At 40.5% G+C, this 17,835-nt stretch overlaps 1 protein-coding gene across 3 annotated transcripts in view; it reads left to right on the forward strand.

The window, feature by feature from the left end:
• Positions 1–17,835, forward strand: part of HYCC1 (hyccin PI4KA lipid kinase complex subunit 1) — a 361,690-nt gene that overhangs the window by 259,069 nt on the left and 84,786 nt on the right. For all 3 annotated transcript variants that reach the window (XM_069211534.1, XM_069211535.1, XM_069211536.1), the window contains exon 8: positions 15,095–15,211. In XM_069211534.1, the coding sequence (XP_069067635.1) occupies positions 15,095–15,211 (117 nt within the window). The remainder of the gene's footprint in view (positions 1–15,094; positions 15,212–17,835) is intronic.

Below are 17,835 nucleotides of genomic sequence, written 5' to 3' on the forward strand. Positions count from 1 at the left end.
TGCCAGTTATTGATGCCTTTGTGTCCTTCTGAGCTTGTCCCTCTCATTTAAGCCAGTGGGTTGTCCTACTTCTTCTGGGCTTGTACGTCCACTCCGTATGTGGGCACGATCAGACTGTTTAGGAGATGGTGATTGGCCTTACAACGTTCTATTCATGCAAGTTGGATGTGATTGAGAAACTGCGTGTACCTCCATCAGCTCCCTGAGCTGGAGACTGTCTTTGATGCTGCCCTGAAAACTGTGCGTATGCTGTCTCAAATATGAATACAAGTAAGCTGACAAGACAAAATATAGATAATAACTGCAGTCTGTTACTTGCTTGAACACATGCTTATCACTCCTGCCAGAGCTCCCACGTTACTTTTCAGGGACTGACGTCCGAAGATAATGATTTGCCAGTGGGAGCTGACTGTTCAACCATTTGAGCACAGAAGCAGTTTTCCAAAGGACCAGGGGCACTGGAAGTGTATTTGTTGGTGCTTCGTCCCAACTGAACCCCTGCTTAGGTAGTTGCAGATTGAAATTCCCTATGGGATTCATTTTCTAGAAGTATATAAAAACATCACCATTGCTTTTTTCCAACAGTACAAATATTTCTTTCACTTCTTAAGGACTATGCAATGTGTGTTATATCAGTAGCTCTATGTATAACAGCGTATTATTTATGAAGCATCTATTGAAGTTTTTGAGGTGATTGAATATGTCACGTAGCATAAACGTACACAGCACACTATTGTGCAAAACAATGGGGATCTATTCAGAAACCACATCATGTAGTATGTTTTGCAATACTATAATAGTACTATAGACGTACAGCAAAATGCTATTTACAAACCTGTCTTTTTTTGTGCGGAGATCTCCAACCTGACTGCAGCTTATTGCACACATAGGTGTCATAAATATGGGTGGTATGGTGGAGGGTAGCTGGAAAATGGGGAACATTTATGACATGCACCCACCCCCAAAATAGTACGCCCATTTCTATTTATAAATTGCACTTCTTCTATAGTTACCACTTCCAAAAAGAACCCAAAACAGTAGTAAATGTACTCAAGTGCCGCCTATGGCCACTCACTCGTACTGCAACACCCTCCCGTAGAAAATAAAGGAAGCAGGGACTTAAAATAAAACACGCAGAAAATATTAAATGAAATTATTTAAAATAGTTAACAATACTTATAATTTATATTTAATTGTAACATATTATCTAAAAATAACATTCATTGTTTTATTTTAACACATTGTAACAACCTTTTGAATTAAAAAAAAAAGGTAACATTAATTTTTATAGGAATATAACTACATTACTTTTAATTCTGTACATCACATTCAATAGTTATTATATGATAATAAATTATATTATTTTTGCTTTAGGTGAGAACATTTCGAAAACTTAGAAAAATAATTTGAGTTATTACATTCAAAATGATTAATGTTTAATTTGAAAATGAGTTAATGCTGTGGCATTTTTTCTTTTGTTGTACATTTAAAGAAAAATATAAATGTATTTTATATTAAAGTTTAACACAAAAATATTTATACAATTTTTTCAAGATGTGTGTATATATATATATATATATATATATATAAAACGTATTTTACTTTTCCATATTGTTTACAATAGAGAAACTCCACAGTCAAGGCAGACATCTTAATATGGCAATGCATAGGAAAAAAAGTTTATTAAACCTGGGAAAAATGAATACAAATACTTTTTAATTGTAAATTAATTTTCTATATTTATTTAAAATGTAGAGCACAAAATGCTACATCACTATTAACTTAATATTGAATTAAATATTCAATTTATTTACATTTATTACATAAAAATATTTTGCAGTTCTATTAAAAACATTCCCACCTTAAGTAAAACAATATATTTTGTTTTCTGTATGAAGAAATTCAAAAGTGCAGTATAGAATAGATTTGTAAGTTCAAGCGAAGTAATTAAAGTATGTTAAAATAAATAAATGTTTTCTTTTTCTTAATATTACAATATATTTATTTTTTAAAATATTTTATTTAAATTAATCTCAGCTTCATTATTTTATTTGGGAGGATGTTGCAGTGTAAGTATTATGCTATGTGTGGACTTCTGTTTCGTTTTGGAAGTAGTGACTTTACACTCGTAAATTTGTCTTCACCCCTTTTTGCAGAGAATGGAGACATGTAAGTATACATTTTTGAGTAATTTTACACTCTGAGGGCCTGGTTCACAAAGTACCCGTGAACTCGTAGAGGAGGCTCTGCAGTCACGGTGGAGATTCCTCCCTGAGGGCAGAGACTCCTTCATGACTGCAGAACCTCCACCAGGAGTGCGGAGGCCTTTGTGAATCAGGCCCTTAGTTTGTGAATATTGTAAAAGAGTAAAGTTACTCAAATGTGTAAATGTAATCTTCATGTGTAGATTTACCTTTGTGAATCAGTCCCAATGTGTACATTAAACCTCAATGTTATATTTCCATCACCACCAGCTGAACCAACCCACATAATTTCCTTCATGTTTAGTTTCTTTGCTTGTATGCATTCTATAATAGACATACATGTCTTTTAAAAAAAACATTTTTATTGATTTTTATCATATATTTTTCCCAACAAACTTAATCAATATATATACATAACACTCAATCGAGCAAAAATACTGGACTTGTGTAGGCCATTCTGTAAAAAATAATATTGGCCCTCATTATGAGTTTGGCGGTCTATTCCGTAGGCTGCCGAACTCACGCCCGCCGTATGACCGTCAGTGTTGGTGGTCTGAAGACTGCCATATTATGAGTGCTGACTGCTCTCTGCCACAATTTAGGCGGAAAGCCGCCAGCAACCATACTAGCGGTCGGCAGTCTAGGGGAGGTTGCTCCACCGCCACGTCAACAGAACTCTGCCAGCCCGTTGGATTAAAACACTATAAACAGCGTGGCGGTGTTGTGTTGGCAGGGTGCTGGCACAGGAGCAAGCACCGTGGACCTCGTTCCTTCCCGGACGACCACCAGGTAAGGTGATCGGTCGACAGGGGTGGGGGGGGTGAACGGAGGGGTTAAGGGGTGTTGTGTATGTTTGTGTGTGTGCAAGTGTCTGTGTGCACGTGTGAATGCGTGTATGCGGGGGTGGGGTATGTGTCATGGCTGTGTGTATGGATGAGTGAACATGGATGTGTGTGTATGTATGTAAGTATGGTGTGTGCATGCTTGGATCGGGGGATCAGAACGGGGACTGGGGCGGTAGGGGGGGCTTCGCTGCTTGGGGGGGTTGGTTAGTCCTGTTGTGGCAACAGGAATTTGCATTCCTGTCACCAGTATCCTTTCTGCCAGGGATTTCATGACCGGGCTGCTGCCAAGGAATCCCTGGCGGAAATGATACTCGTAATACCGCGGGCGGTGTTAGGTGGAGCTCCGGGTCGAAGGTGGTCAACCTTTGGCCAGGTGGTCCCAAGGCCCTGGCGGTACAGGCGGTGAACTGGCTGTGATGCAGCAACTTCACACGCTGTGATCCTAATATGGCGGTCCTGCCCACCCACGCTGTCGGCGTCATCGGTGTGGCGGGGCAGGACCGCCAAATTCATATTGAGGGCCTTTGCTTCTAATTCAAAGTCCAGCATTAACCCTAGTTACGCATATATGCATTCCCAGTTTGTTTTTATAGCCAGGCATCCCAATAATATGTCGACAATAGTATTCTGAACACAGCCCTGTAAGCAAATGTCTTTCAAAAATTGATAGAATGTAAATGCCATCAGGGAATGCAAAGTGGAGTTGTAGGTCGCTCAACACAAGAGGCTGGGTTAGCCATTCTCCCAGGGATGTTTATCTTCTCTTCCTGGTCCAGGCTTGCCATCTTTAGTTAATTTCAAGACAAAGATCTTAGTGCAAAATAAGAAGCCCAAGAGGCACTGCACTCCTCCCCAGCTTGCAATAGAAGTCAGGCAGCCTGCTTTTCAAAAGGCTCAGCTCCACTGACACAATCCACTTATGGAACCATTCTGAGACTGGAGCTAATATGCCTTGATTTTCCCGGGTTCCAAGGCCATTGTTCCCTATGCAGCAGTTCCAAGTCCTTTGTGATCAGGGATGGAGGTGCTCTGTAGAGTCCTCAAAGGATTGCTGTGTGATGAAGGCTAGTGTCTGCCTGATAGCCAGACTCCCAGAGTTCAAGGGATATCAAGTGAAGTCTGCACTATCTGCTGAAAAAGGGCTTTTTTAAGTACCTTGAAGTCTATCTACCCGCTGAGAGAGGGAAGAAGTCTCTCTGCCCTTGCAGGAGGACACACTGTCCAGGAGGAGTAGACCAGCAGATCCCTTGGACTGAGAAATCTGATTACCTGAGAGCAAGATAGGATTGACCCAAGATGAAAAGGGGTGCCCGTGGTCTCTCAAGACTTGTCCCAGGAGGAAATTGTTGGATCAAGATTGAAGCTGCCTGTACTGGTCCGATGAGGGCTGCACTTGCTGTGCTGGCAGTATCAGCCCAACTTGGGCTAGAGGTACCTGTGCCAGCACAACTTGGGCTCTATCTGCTGAAGTGACTAGTATGGCCCTGCAGGTCCTGGAACTTACTCTGCCAATAGGCCCAATTGAGTCTGATCCCATTTGTGTGGCCATCTGGGCATGCACATGCCGTCTGATACCAGGACATCTGTACCCCACTGTTAAGGATTTAATCAATAAGTAAAGTATCAAAGATTACATGTTTAGGATACCACCTGTCAGCAAATAAACATTAGTTATATGTCTAAGATACAAAAGGGTACATGTTACTGATTGTTAGACTTTGGGTTGGCAACTTCTCAGAAGAGAAAAGCCTACAATGGAAAGCAAAGGCATGTAGGCAGTGGAGCATAATACGGTTTAGTTCCCGAAGCATGGTATGGCCATAATAAACTAACAGCACTTGAGTAACTGGTTCAGCATTAGAGTGTGTGGAAAAGGGTGTAGGAGGGGGAGGTGTCCGTACCAGTGGCTATATGGCAGAGTGTGGGGGGGGGGGAGTTTGACATTTGTAGAGGTGCAGTGTCCCACTCAGCAGGGGGCCAGGGTGAAGCTCAGCTGGCCTTCCTTGTGCCTGGACTACTCTATGACCCTTGAGATTGTCCTCACATTTCATGAGCCTGCTAGAAGGGCTATGAGGCTGCCAGATCTGCTAATGGAGGAGCATTAATGACTATTACTTTACTCACTAAACTACCTGGGATAAAGGACTTAAGAAAAGATGAACTGTGTGCACATTTCACTTGTTGGGATATTTAAGATTGCACCTGAAGTTGATTCATGCATCTGCCTTACCTACCGGAAGAACCGGCTATCAAGGTGGTCACTTGGGTGAGATAAGCAGGGGGAAACACAGTATGTGTATCCCCACAAGGAATAATTCCAACCAGGAACACTTGATTGTATACTTAAGTTGCAGTGTGTAGTATTTAGTACTGCTCTGTGGCTAAACGTACTTTCTTTTCTTAAAAGACAAGCACTGGGCTGGATATTGAAGTCCTGTTTTGGTTGATTTTTTAGTTCTGAACTCTTGCCCCCAAACCACCTTTCCCAGAAGCCTGTTTCTCATTGCCTTAGCTACACTAAGAGTAAAGTCTGGAAAGGGTTGTACTTGACGACGTCTGTAGAGCCATAATCGAACAACCCCAGAATACCAATGGGAAACAACTTCCGCCATCACAGCTGGAGTCCCTTAGCCCCTTTCTACCTTGTGTTTTTCCACAACAGTGTATGTTTACAATTTTTATCATATTTTTTCATGTGTATTAATAGAAGTCCACTGATAAAGTGTATGTTTAATCAAAATGATTTGATCTATTTATTTGTGTGTGTGTGTTAGTGTTATGGTTGGATTTGAATATAGTGCAATAGCATATGATTAAAAACCCTGGAAATGTCCTGAAAAAACAGTGCAGTAATGGTTACAAACAAAGATTCACCAGTTATTATTAGGTCAATTAACCATAACTAGTGGCACTCACGTGCACAGTCAATGACCTTATATACAACATAACTTTGTCAAGTATTTAATGTTTATTTGTGACCAATGATATGACACATTACTTTTTATTGATGGACAAAGTGGGTTTGTTTTCCCTACAATCTTATTCCAACAAAGGAGGGTTGTAGTGAAGTCAAAGACAATTGTAAATATTTGAACATGACTGCTCATGTTATTTCCTTTTGTCCAAAATGTTATTGAGTGAAGCTTAATTATCTTGTTTAACTGTTTTATAAATATGATACTAAAAATAACAAATGCACAGGATTTCATAAAGAAACTGCAGAATATGAAGTAGAGAATTAGCTTTGGGGTTATGTAATGCAGTAGCAGAACTTGTAAGGTACTGATGTAAGACTTTCTGTGTACTTTGTCTGGTGGACAATAATTTGTCAAAACATTTTTTACTACTGTGTGTATATGTGTTGGTATACATAGTTACTCAGAAAGTGTTTTTCTTGTTTTCTTTTAGGTTTGATGTAAATCCTACTTGTAGGCTTTTGAGATATTAGCAATTTTAAAAAGTGCCAAGAAGGACTAGAAGGGATAACATTTATATATATACATTCTCTTTTAACTTGCAAGTAGTGAATAGCGAATTCTTCCACATTTTCAAATTTTCTTTAAATCTGCTTGGCTGGGGTAGGACTGAAATTTATTTTGGCAATCTTGAAACTTGCAGGTCAGTTCACACTGTGAGAAAAAAAAATGTGAGGGCCATCGGATGCCCACCCAAAAGGTGGCCTACCTCTGTGCAGTAGTCATTTTCCATAGGAAGACCATTTTATGTTTTGCTAATACCTTTGGAGCCATTGACAAATCTCTACAAAAGCTTGATAATTTTTTTTTTTAAAAAACATCCACCTCAACATCTTCATGAAACACTTCGGGGTGATCCATCAAGTGAAGGCAGAGAAAATGAGAAGGTCCGAAAACTGATTTTTCTTAGTTAATTACAATCGGAATTTTTTGAAGTGATACAGACAGAATGGCTGAACAGAAGTATACCAGATTTGCAGAAAGTAAGGTCTTTATGCAGAAACTATGCTTTTTGTGTAATGGTGTGAATCTATTTAGCTGTTTTTAAGAAACTAACATTTAAAATATAATGCTATCCTGGTGATTCCTCCTGTGGGAGGCTCACAGAACGACAATCGTACTGCACATTTAGCAAATAAAACATTCTGACTGGCTGAGAGCACTTTTCAGGACTCGGGGACTCAGTCCCTGTGTCTTGAGTCAAGATACAAGGGGGCAGGGAACGAGTAACCTGATCCTCCCCTGGGCCTTGAGGGAAGTGGGGGGTGGTCCTAGGGCGACCCATCCTGGGGCCACAATTAAAAAATTGTGCCACAGATCCCAGAGTACATCCTCAGGAACCAGTGTGTTCCCCATGTAGAATCCTAGGATTCCGACAGGAGCTGTGGCACCTCAAGACCATGCAATCATCAACAGGTGAAGCTTGAGCGGTCTTGCTGTACCACGGGGTGGCTTCAGCCGTGGTACTGCAGGATTAAGGTAAGAAATATAAAACAAAGAGAAATGTAGGGATAGAGTCCATTTGCAGTTGGCTGCCCATGGGGGTTTCGGTGCCGATCCTCCATCTACCCCACACCGTGCATGTCGTAAGGACATGTGCAGCGGGGTGGTTGCTGGCCTGCAGGGGTTGGTCACAGAGTCTGGCTGCCCATGGGGGGTTTGGCTCACATTGTAATGTTTCTAAAGAATACTCAATCAAAATAGGCACATTTTTCAAGTAAAGGTTGACATGTTAATTAGTGTTAGCAAAACGTTTAATGATGTCACCAAATATTTTATTAAAATCTGATAAATATTATTTGGTAAATGTCACATGTTCAGTAATTTGCCATCTTCTGATGGTGACATAACTGTTTTTTAACCAACCAGCATGTAATGTTTTGATAGGTGTTTCTTAGGTGGGATGATATGCAAGTCAAATTAATTTCTTGACCGAACTTAGCTTACTACAGTTGTTGTCCTGAAGTCCATATTCTAGGAGATTCCTAGGTCTGTGAATTGAAGCAGAATGCTATTGAATGTAAATCGTAACAATATTGCAAAGTGAAATTGTTAAGGTAAAATGGTATGAATTTCATTGTATCACATGAAGTCCAGTGCTTACAGTATTACAGAATATGTTCAGTCTGTGCCATTCATGGGATTATTTTATGGGTAGGAAATAAGATCTTCCAGGTTCACACCTTCGTTTTGTACTGAAGGAATATTTTACCTGCTTCGAAGTATGCCAATATACACTTTATTTTGTCATACACTGCTGACATTTAAATCTAGATGTTCCCTGAGTATGCATGATGCAATATCAGTGGCGTTGTAGCTCCACATTTTGCTCATTGCCAGATTGCTGTACTTACCTTGACAGAGTAAAAGATGACAATCAAGATTTGTTTTGTAGAGTTAGAGTGCATCTTACAAATGTTAGTTATGCTGTCTTTTAGTGTAATTTTCAAAGTGGTGTGAAACATTCCATTTAATCACCTCAGGTCCCATCGTTCCCTGAAATCTGAGAGCCCTTTAAAGAGCTACACTTTTCTTTATAATTGTGAGTGTATTTATAATACCCCTCTTATTTAAAATTAATTTTACAAACTTCAAACACACACTAAAAATTCGGATTCCGGCTCCAGGAGAGCTGTCATAGATCCAAGCTTGAATTTTCCATCTTGGAAAATCCCAAATTGCTGTGTAGTCTGATGAACCAGGGGTGAAGGAATGATGTGACAACTTTGAATTGAGCAGAGATGCTCACCTTCCAGAACTCTCCACTAAAGAAGTACTTTTTACAGTTCTCATAATTTGTTAAACGTAAAGAAAGGTTCCTTGTATGTGACGAAACAAAAGAGTGTGAAACACTAAAGAAAATGCAACCTTAGAACTCTTTATGAAGGTCATATTCATGTTCAGGGTTTCCAAACTGCCATTCTTCACTACTTTGTCCACCACAGTTATCTTCCACAGTGTTCCCAACACAAAGAACAACAGTGCCATTAAGTCCTGCACCTATTGTGTACTGGCATTATAATATAAACATTTGCCTCTGAGAATTAGTCCATTAGCATTGGTTGTAACGTACATTTTCCTAAGTACTAGGTACATTATGTACACTAATACTCCATTTGTCCCATTTGCCACTTATTGTGTTAGGTGACATATGGTTGTTTTGTCAACGCAGAGGCCTCAACCTGAAAGAACCTGGAGTACACAGTGCCCATATAAATGTGTTTTCAATCTTTCATTTTTATCTAAACTCACAAACATATGCTGTAATTATGACGAGTGGTTTCTGTCCCACTTAAACGCCCCTAGTTTTTTGGACCACCTGTTTTTTAGCTCTCTGGTGCTACTGTGTCTCACTGAATGTAAGCTACGGTAAAATGGGTGTGAGTGCTAACCACTAGAGCCCTTCTTTTAAAGTAAGGTTGGTTGCTACATAGCTTGGGCAGGAGGGTCTTTGTTAAAGGGAACACGGACATACTCACATGCACACATGAAGGGGCTCAGTGGCTGGGTCTGTTGTCTAAATTAACTAGTTATCTGTACACAGGTAGCCTGTTGCAGATGGGACCGAGAGCAAATTTCTCTGCAGGCCTTATGGTTTAATTAATCATTCAAAATACAATATCCCCATTTCCTTTTGTGAGTCTGCATTGCTTTAGAGCATCAGTTCTTAACCAAGGGTTCTACCTGTGCAGGCGAGGGGGTGGCAACTGTTGTAAAAAATGTAACAATATTAGTAGATTAATAAAGTTTATATACATAAAAAATCAAAGTGTAAAATCGAAAATATTCAAACTGTATATGTGAAGGAATTTGAATTTGGGAGTTAAAATAAAGTTGATATTGTTAGGTTGATTCATAGGAGCAGCATAAGTACATCAAACAGAAGCTAGTATGGATAATTGATAGTCTCAAATGGTGCACTGGTATGCACCGTCAAAAATAGAACATGCATTAGAATAAAAAAAGACAGTGATATGCTAGAATCTAGGATTTTGCTTCTTTTATAAATCTTTACAAATTTTGAAAAGCTCTAGTCTTCTCATTAGAATTAATATTTCAATGTTTGCATTTTTTGGTTTAGAAATTAACTAAAATAACTCTTAATTTATGTATTTGTTTGATTTATAATGGTTTCTGTGTTTTGTGTAATGATTAGAGGTTCCAATAGCAAACATTGCTTTTGCAGTAGTACCTAGATTCTCAATAGTGATTCACCGCGGGCACACAGAAGTCAAAAGGTTAAGTACCGCTACTTTGGTGTAATCACACTGTAGGTAAATGCTGCACCACAAAACCTTACATAGGCCCAACTTAGCGAAAAGTTATTAATTTGGCCTTATTTATGCTCCTACATATACTTTGGGATTTGCAGTATTTCCTTAATAAGGTTCAGGCCTTGAACTACCCTTCTGGTCCGAGTTAATTACTCTGCTGACCAGCAGGTACTTCAAAGCCCATTTGAAGGGGATTATTCTCCTGGGAGAGGATGGAGGGGACAACCACATGCCCTAATTAACACACACTTACTGACAACTGACAAACATGGACATGCAGTCTCACACAGAGGCAAAGGGGCCCAGTGAAATTTCTTTTGATGTTTTGGAAGGAAAGTTTGCTGTGCCCGTTAGGGCAGAGATACCGGCTCTTGTAGAGCAGACACAGATCCAAGCTTGAATTTGCCATCTTGTAAATTCCCAAGTTGCTTGCGCAGTCAGATGGACCAAAGGTGAAGGAATATGTGACAACTTTGAAATGAGCAGAGATGCCCACCTTCTAGAACTCTCACCTTTAAACCCCCGCACAAGAGACGGCTCTGGGAAGAATTGTGAACTACTGAGGAAAAAGCTTACTGATGAACTATTTCCTGGAAGACTCCAGGGTTCTATTTTGAAAGATTTTGCACCTTAAGTGGCTGGGTGTGGTATTGCTTGGCACCCACGTGATATAGCATTATAACTATAGCAACTTAGCTGTTATTTCAAGGAAGTGCGAACCTTTTTTGCACAGCCTCTGTCATTTGTTTGTCATTTCTATTTTGAAGGACTCTGTTGGGCTTTCTTCTCCAGAGCCAGTGGCCCTGGCTTCCTCACTTCCTCTGGGGGACAGTAGAGGGTGGACTTCCTAGAGGCAGTAGAGGAGAGGATCCCTCTGGAACTTCTGTGGACCATTTTTGACCGGAGATTCCTCATTGAGGTGTACTCTGTACTTCTGCAAGACACACATTGTGCCCTGCAAGCATCCAGTAAGCCTTGGTACCTGGCGAGCACAGACAGGTATAGTAGTCTGCCTTCACAGCTGTGGAGTTCTGCTGCTGAACCCCCTGGACCAACACTGGTACTGAGGAGCTTAAGTGGCAGAAGTTTAGGTGCCTGAGCTCTTAGAATTGGAGGGTGAGCTTTAAAAAACAAAGTTTCAGAAAATTACTACACTTTGGGGGGCAGGTAGGCAGAAATTGACAAAATCTAGGGGCCATGTGACCCTAGCATTTCCCCAATCGTGGCTGTAGCATGTATCCAGGACCACCACAGAGGTAACCCTGACTAATTTGGCCCATCATCCTCTAAGATATCCAGATTTTATTAAACTGCTCATGTGCAGCATTGTGCAGCTTTTCTGCCAATACTAGGATTTTGCCAGGAGAGTCTGGAGGCAACGAGACCCCGGAGGCTTGGGTTCCCTTGCCGCCTTTGTCTTGAGTCCTGCACGTGCCTCAGGAGGGCAGGAATGCCCTCCTAAAAAAAAAACTGAAAAGCTGGCCACTCAGGCACAATGAAGTGCCACAAAAAGAAAAGAAACACACAACTCAGGGCCATAGTACTTAGCAGCACAAATTTGCATATTTGTTGTGTGCCCCAGAATGACCAGAGGCACCACATAGGGTTAAAACAAGACCCGGAGTACTGCTAGGTGGGTGGAAACATCTTATCCTTATCCATTGACACCCAGAACATGTGCCCCTTTCAGTTTTGAAAGGTTTACGCTAAGTCTTAGTGATCTCTTGAGCACTGCGAGAATAACCCTGGGAGAACATTGGCTTCAGTTTCAAGCCATCCTGTAACTAGAGCTTTATCCAACAGGTTCTGGGGTGCATATATCTCTGTCATTGAGTCTTGTAGTAACTTTGCAGCCATGATAAAGATAGAAGAAACATTTTTACACGACATGGTTTTGAACATTAAGAACTTTAAAGATGTGCATTTTTTGGAGAGCAAATGACTGCATATATTCTTTTGCATCATTGAAAAGTGCTGCCATCTTGAAGTGTTTCAATATTGATTTGCATCATCTTTGACTCTATGTATTGCCTTTAGTTATTGTCGGGACTTCCTAACAAGACTAGTAGGCTTGACCTTAAGTTAATGCACCCTGCATGTTGTGTTAGGCTCGGTGGGGTATTGGATTTTTTGTGGATGGGGCTTGCTAGAGCACACTGCATTAAAGCTGCCTTCAGCGCAGGAGGTCCAGGGTATGTTTAGGGGGTTATGTGACATGTGGGATCTTTCTTTAGTGTGCACCCTTTGTTGGTTTTGAGGCCCTTTAGAATGTGTCACCTTAGCCATTCCCACCTGCCATTCTTGTAATGTTTAATTTATGCTTAGTGTGTGCAATAAAATAATTCTTCTTTTTATAGAAATAAATGAATGGACTGCAATTTAATGTATGTTTTTAGGTCAGCTCTTGAGTCTGTAGTCCAATACACTGTCCCTGGGTAAGCATTGGCCTACTCTGCCTTGCTATCTTGAGAGTCAATTGCTAAAAATGGTACTTGGTTCAGAGATGGTAGGTACACAGTACAGGGGACCCCCAGACACCAGTGGCGAAAAACTTCAGTTGTTACAGTTGGGGCTCAGTAATCTTTCTTAAAGTAAAGTGTTTCACGACTGAATGTGTTTTAACCAAACAAGAAACGGCACCAAATGACCCAAAAAGTGGCATGCATTACATGTGTGATGACCAAGAGAAATCACTGAATAACCAAACATCGCTGTGTAAATAATCAAATGACTATCTATTCAGTAGTTTTAGGTATGTGAGGAGAAAAATATTTTATGGCAAATCCCATTATACTGCCATCTGAAGAACAATTTCGATTCCTCCTTTAGATTTTTGTAAACATATTTTTTTTATTTGCATCTAATTTAAAAAAATAAAAAATAGGACTTTCTGTAATGCTGGCATCAACTTAAAGAAATCCATGGCTCATTTCTGTAACATGTACTTACTATACTGAAAAATACAACTAAAGTGCAGTTACATTTGCAGAATAAAACCTAAAAAAAACACTAATTGGCCAGTTTTGGTTAGGTACATTACCCCATCTCATGCCCCTGCACTCAGAACTATAATACGCCCCAAAGGACCCTGCTCACAACCTTAAAGATGATGTGACACAGGACACCACTAATGGCATCACCGGTAACATTACATTTCACCTTAGTATTGCCATTATGGATGCTGTTACTATGGATATGCTGTTTCTTTGGATCAGTGATGTTATTTAATAATAGATTTGTATACTTCTATTATTCACTTGTATTAATAGTGTGAGGTTGTAAGTGGTGTGTTTGGTGGGCAAGTCCTGGTCTTTACGACGAGGACAGGAGTAATGGTTTGTGTAACTGGCCAATTTCAGGCGTTTGTAAACATAACATCACTTAAAAGGGTAATTTTATATCATTTCAGAGGTTTTTAAACGTATGTCATGGTGTGTTTAGAGCAAAAGAACCCATCTGTCACACCTTTGTAGTGGTCAGGCGTATTGCATTTTTTGGGTCTTACAAGCAGAGGCAACCTTAAGGTACCCTTGACAACATGTTTTGTAGTGACTATACATGGTGAATCCCACTATACATGGAGATATTTAGTCCCTGGGAAACTTATTTTTTAGACTTCTAGTAAACGTGGTGGTGCTTGACGAGTCTGCAAGAAATTTGTGAGCACTCCAGTTAAAGTGCAGTGCAATGTTTTCAATTTAGTTACTCGGGGGAAGGGAGAACGAAGTGATTGGGTGTGATCCCAAAGAAACATTTCCAATTTTAGGTCCCAAAGTTTTTCCTCTGCTGCAGCAACAAACTGTGGAACAGATCTGCGTGACGCATGGCATGAATATCGAACTTTAATCAAAATAGATATTGTTCTTTTTATTTGCAGAAGATCCATTCCACAGGTTTAGTGCTGTTCCAAAATAAGGTGATTTATAGGCCATTCTGTTTCGTTAGTTGTGCAGTTAAGGAAAGCATCCAAATGAGCTCTATTATCTGTTTGAAGCTATTTTGGCTATAACGTGGGCTCAATATTGGCCCACCATATTGAGCTGTTTGTTGCATGATATCTGCATCTTGCCCTTTATTATTTTGAAATTGTTCTAGAAAGCATTACGTTGGGGCCCTGGAGGGACAGGGTGGGTTTGGCCAAGCCTATTCCTCAAAGAGGCGGAAATTATCACCAAAGCAGTGAAAAAATGCCACGTGGCGTTCGGGGGAAAAGGCTTTACATAGCTGAGGGGAGTCTCTAAAAAGTATACAAGTAACATTCAGGTTATTCTTTAGAAGAAAGTTTTTGCGGAATGGCAAGTTTTAGCTTCAAGTGACCAAAACGTGTTACTGTTATATCTACCTGCAAACCCGTCACGTACCAGTACAAACTGGTTGGTATTCGTGACAGGGCCTGACCTTTTACACAGTGTATAAATTCATCCCTTTGAACCACCACTTGTTGAACATTTTAAGTTGTATGTGTTTTTTAATTTGTTGAACACATTTTGTTAGGCTTCATGTAACACAAACGGTTTCCCCAACTGAAAGACAGCATGTTATTTTACTTACACAATTTGTGTGGCACACTGTAGATGGGAATGTGCGAGCAGAGGAGAGCTCTGGGTCTGTCTGGCTGGCGCCAAGCAAGCGTGCTTCGGCATAAAAAAAATGTACACTTAATAATATATTAATAAATAGTTGCACATCTTGGATGCCTATACTGGTAGCATGCTGGACTACTCATAATTCTAAAGAGCATCTTTATATCCTCTATCATTTAATATATTTAAACTTTTTTTTTTCTTTTTTTTTAGAATTTGTGTTTGCGGATATCCTCGCCAGCATGTAAGAAAGTACAAGGGTGGAAAGAGCAGAATTTCTATATCCCCTGAATTCATGGTGCAAATGTTAACTGGAATATATTATGCCTTGTAAGTATAACTACAGCTGTTTGTCTATATGTACGAATGAATGATTGTGGGCTGAATAAAAAAAGATACATTTTGTGCAGCTTTGTTAAACTTAAAAGTGCGGCATGTCAACTTGACGTCACTCATGCGCAAATTGTGGTCCCCTGCCATCAGTATTACAGAAGGTACCATGTACAGGGCCGGACTGGGAGCCCTGGCAAATGTTGTCAGATCAGCTTCCAGAGACCGCATAGTGAGCAAGCCTCACTGACTACAACGAGACTTGGGAGCCCCAACCCCCCAAGAAAATTTGGGGAAAAATGACAAAAACTGGCATTCTACACCACATTTTTAATTATATATTCAATTGTATTAGTTTTCAAAGCACAGTGAAGTCTAACCTTACAGTGGACCAAGACACAGCAATCTTTATTGGGGTTCATCAATGATTTCATCACCCTCTAACAGTGCCTCTCATCTCTCTGTAGCCCCTCTCTCACAAGTATTTCATTGTTTTATAGCACCTCTCCTACCAGCTAAGGGTGCTGGAACACTTCACATCACACACACACAGAGATAATGAATCATACCTATGTAAATCAGTGTATAGAAAATGTTGGCAAAGGGGACTATAAGGTGTAGGGTTTGTATCATCCATATTTGTAGACATTTTTTTAAGAGATCTTGGTCTGGGGGAAGCATAAACTCTGGATTCGGAACACAGTGGTTAGGGTTTGAATTCACTTATAACCATTTATTTCTACCTAAACAAACCATTTTTAGCAAAATTGGGATAATCAAATGCTGAGAGAAACGTATCTTTCTAACCTTTACCATGCAGTTTGCATGCAGGTCTTTGATGGTAGTTCATAGCTCACTATGCTAGATTATGATTAGAACTTATGAACTGCACAGTAGCAAAAGGAGCTCTGTGCCAAAAGCAGTATGCACATAGATTACTGTTCTGTGATCTGCGCAGTACACATTCTTTGTAGCAGGCATATTAACCCTCTGCGCTATCTTAGATGAGTCAAAACTGCCACTAGACAGAACCCTGATGTCTCTCCAGAAGGTACATTAATCACCAGAGTAACCTTGGAACTTTTATTGTTGCCTGACAACTGCTGGATGTACCAGGAAGTCTGCAGTGTTTACAAAACTGCTGCACAGTGCTACAGAAGTGGCCTCCCACCCCTCCAGACTCCTGGCGAAACGCTCTGTGCCCTGTACAGGCAGTCCAGCCTTGACTATGCAAGCATCTATGCTCCCTTCTGTAATACAGAAATACAGCGAGATGCAAAAGTCTGTTTTGCCACCATACATTTCCGGTAATTTGTCACAGGTAAAAAATATGCATGCTTAATTTTTACACATTTGATTACTTGAACATGTTTGTAGTAATTCTGTTTGCATGCTTCTAGGATCTTTTATAAATGCTATAGAAGACTGAACTTGATACAAAATACAGGAGTAATGCTATAGGAGGAAATGTCCCACTGTAAAAGCGAAGCTTTGTGAATTGGGCCGTGGGTGAAATATAATGCAGCATAACCTGGAGCTCGGACATGGATAAACTACCTAGCAGCAATAAGGCCTAGTTTTCAACATTTTTGATGTAGGAAGTCTCTACTCACTGATGAACATGAACCTATGATTGATAGACTGTCTGCGACAGCAGGCATCAGTGGAACTACGCTGGCATGGTTTTTATTCTTCCTCCATAACTATACACATCATGTGAAATTTAGTCAATTCCTATTGTAATTGGCTGACATCAGTTGTCGTGTTCCCCCAAGCATCTGTCCTGTTGCCTGCTGTATTCAGTGCTTACATTCCTTGGTGAAAGTTTTTTGCCTTCAGGGAAGCTTGCGTGGCACTGCAGTACTATGAGGATGAAGCTTGAGCGATAGAGAGTGCCTCACGGGAGGGGACTGAGAGTACAGCGATACTCACTGGGGTGGCGTGCCGGGACCCGCATATTTACTGCTGCATGATTTACTTATGTAAATATTGTGGTGCTTGGTCCTCTGGGTCCCCACGGCAAGTGCATAGGGTCAGGGTGTTCCCTGCCCCCTTATGGCCTATTTTTTAACCCTTTCGCTGCCAGGCCTTTTACCCTTCAGGTGCCAGGCTTTTTTTTTGGCTATTTGGGGCAATTCGTGCTTAGGCCCTCATAAGTTTTTGTCCACATAAGCTACCCACGGCAAATGTGCGTCCTTTTTTCCAACATCCTAGGGATTCTAGAGGTACCCAGAATTTGTGGGTTCCCCTGGAGGACACCCAAGAAATTAGCCAAAATACAGCAAAAAAATCGTTTTTTAAAAAACAAAATGCAACAAAAGGGCTGCAGAAGAAGGTTTGTGTTTTTTTTCAAAAACATAACAAAAAGGGCTAGAGTATCGGGAGATTTAAGACAAGACAAATGCTCCTGTGTACGGTACTCCCATCAAGCTTACAGTGAAAAAGAAGTACACGGTTCCAAAACAGAAGGGATACTACCATAACACATAAAGAACTGTCCCTGTGAGTCTGATCTAGTTGGAACAAGAGCCCTCACTCACCAATTGGTGACATGCTTCATCATTGGGCTTTGCTCCTCAGCAGGCCGGCGCTGCAGTGCCTGACGGGCCCTTCAAGGGGGCTCT

Source organism: Pleurodeles waltl, chromosome 10 (assembly GCF_031143425.1).
Source record: "Pleurodeles waltl isolate 20211129_DDA chromosome 10, aPleWal1.hap1.20221129, whole genome shotgun sequence".
NCBI lineage: Eukaryota > Metazoa > Chordata > Amphibia > Caudata > Salamandridae > Pleurodeles > Pleurodeles waltl.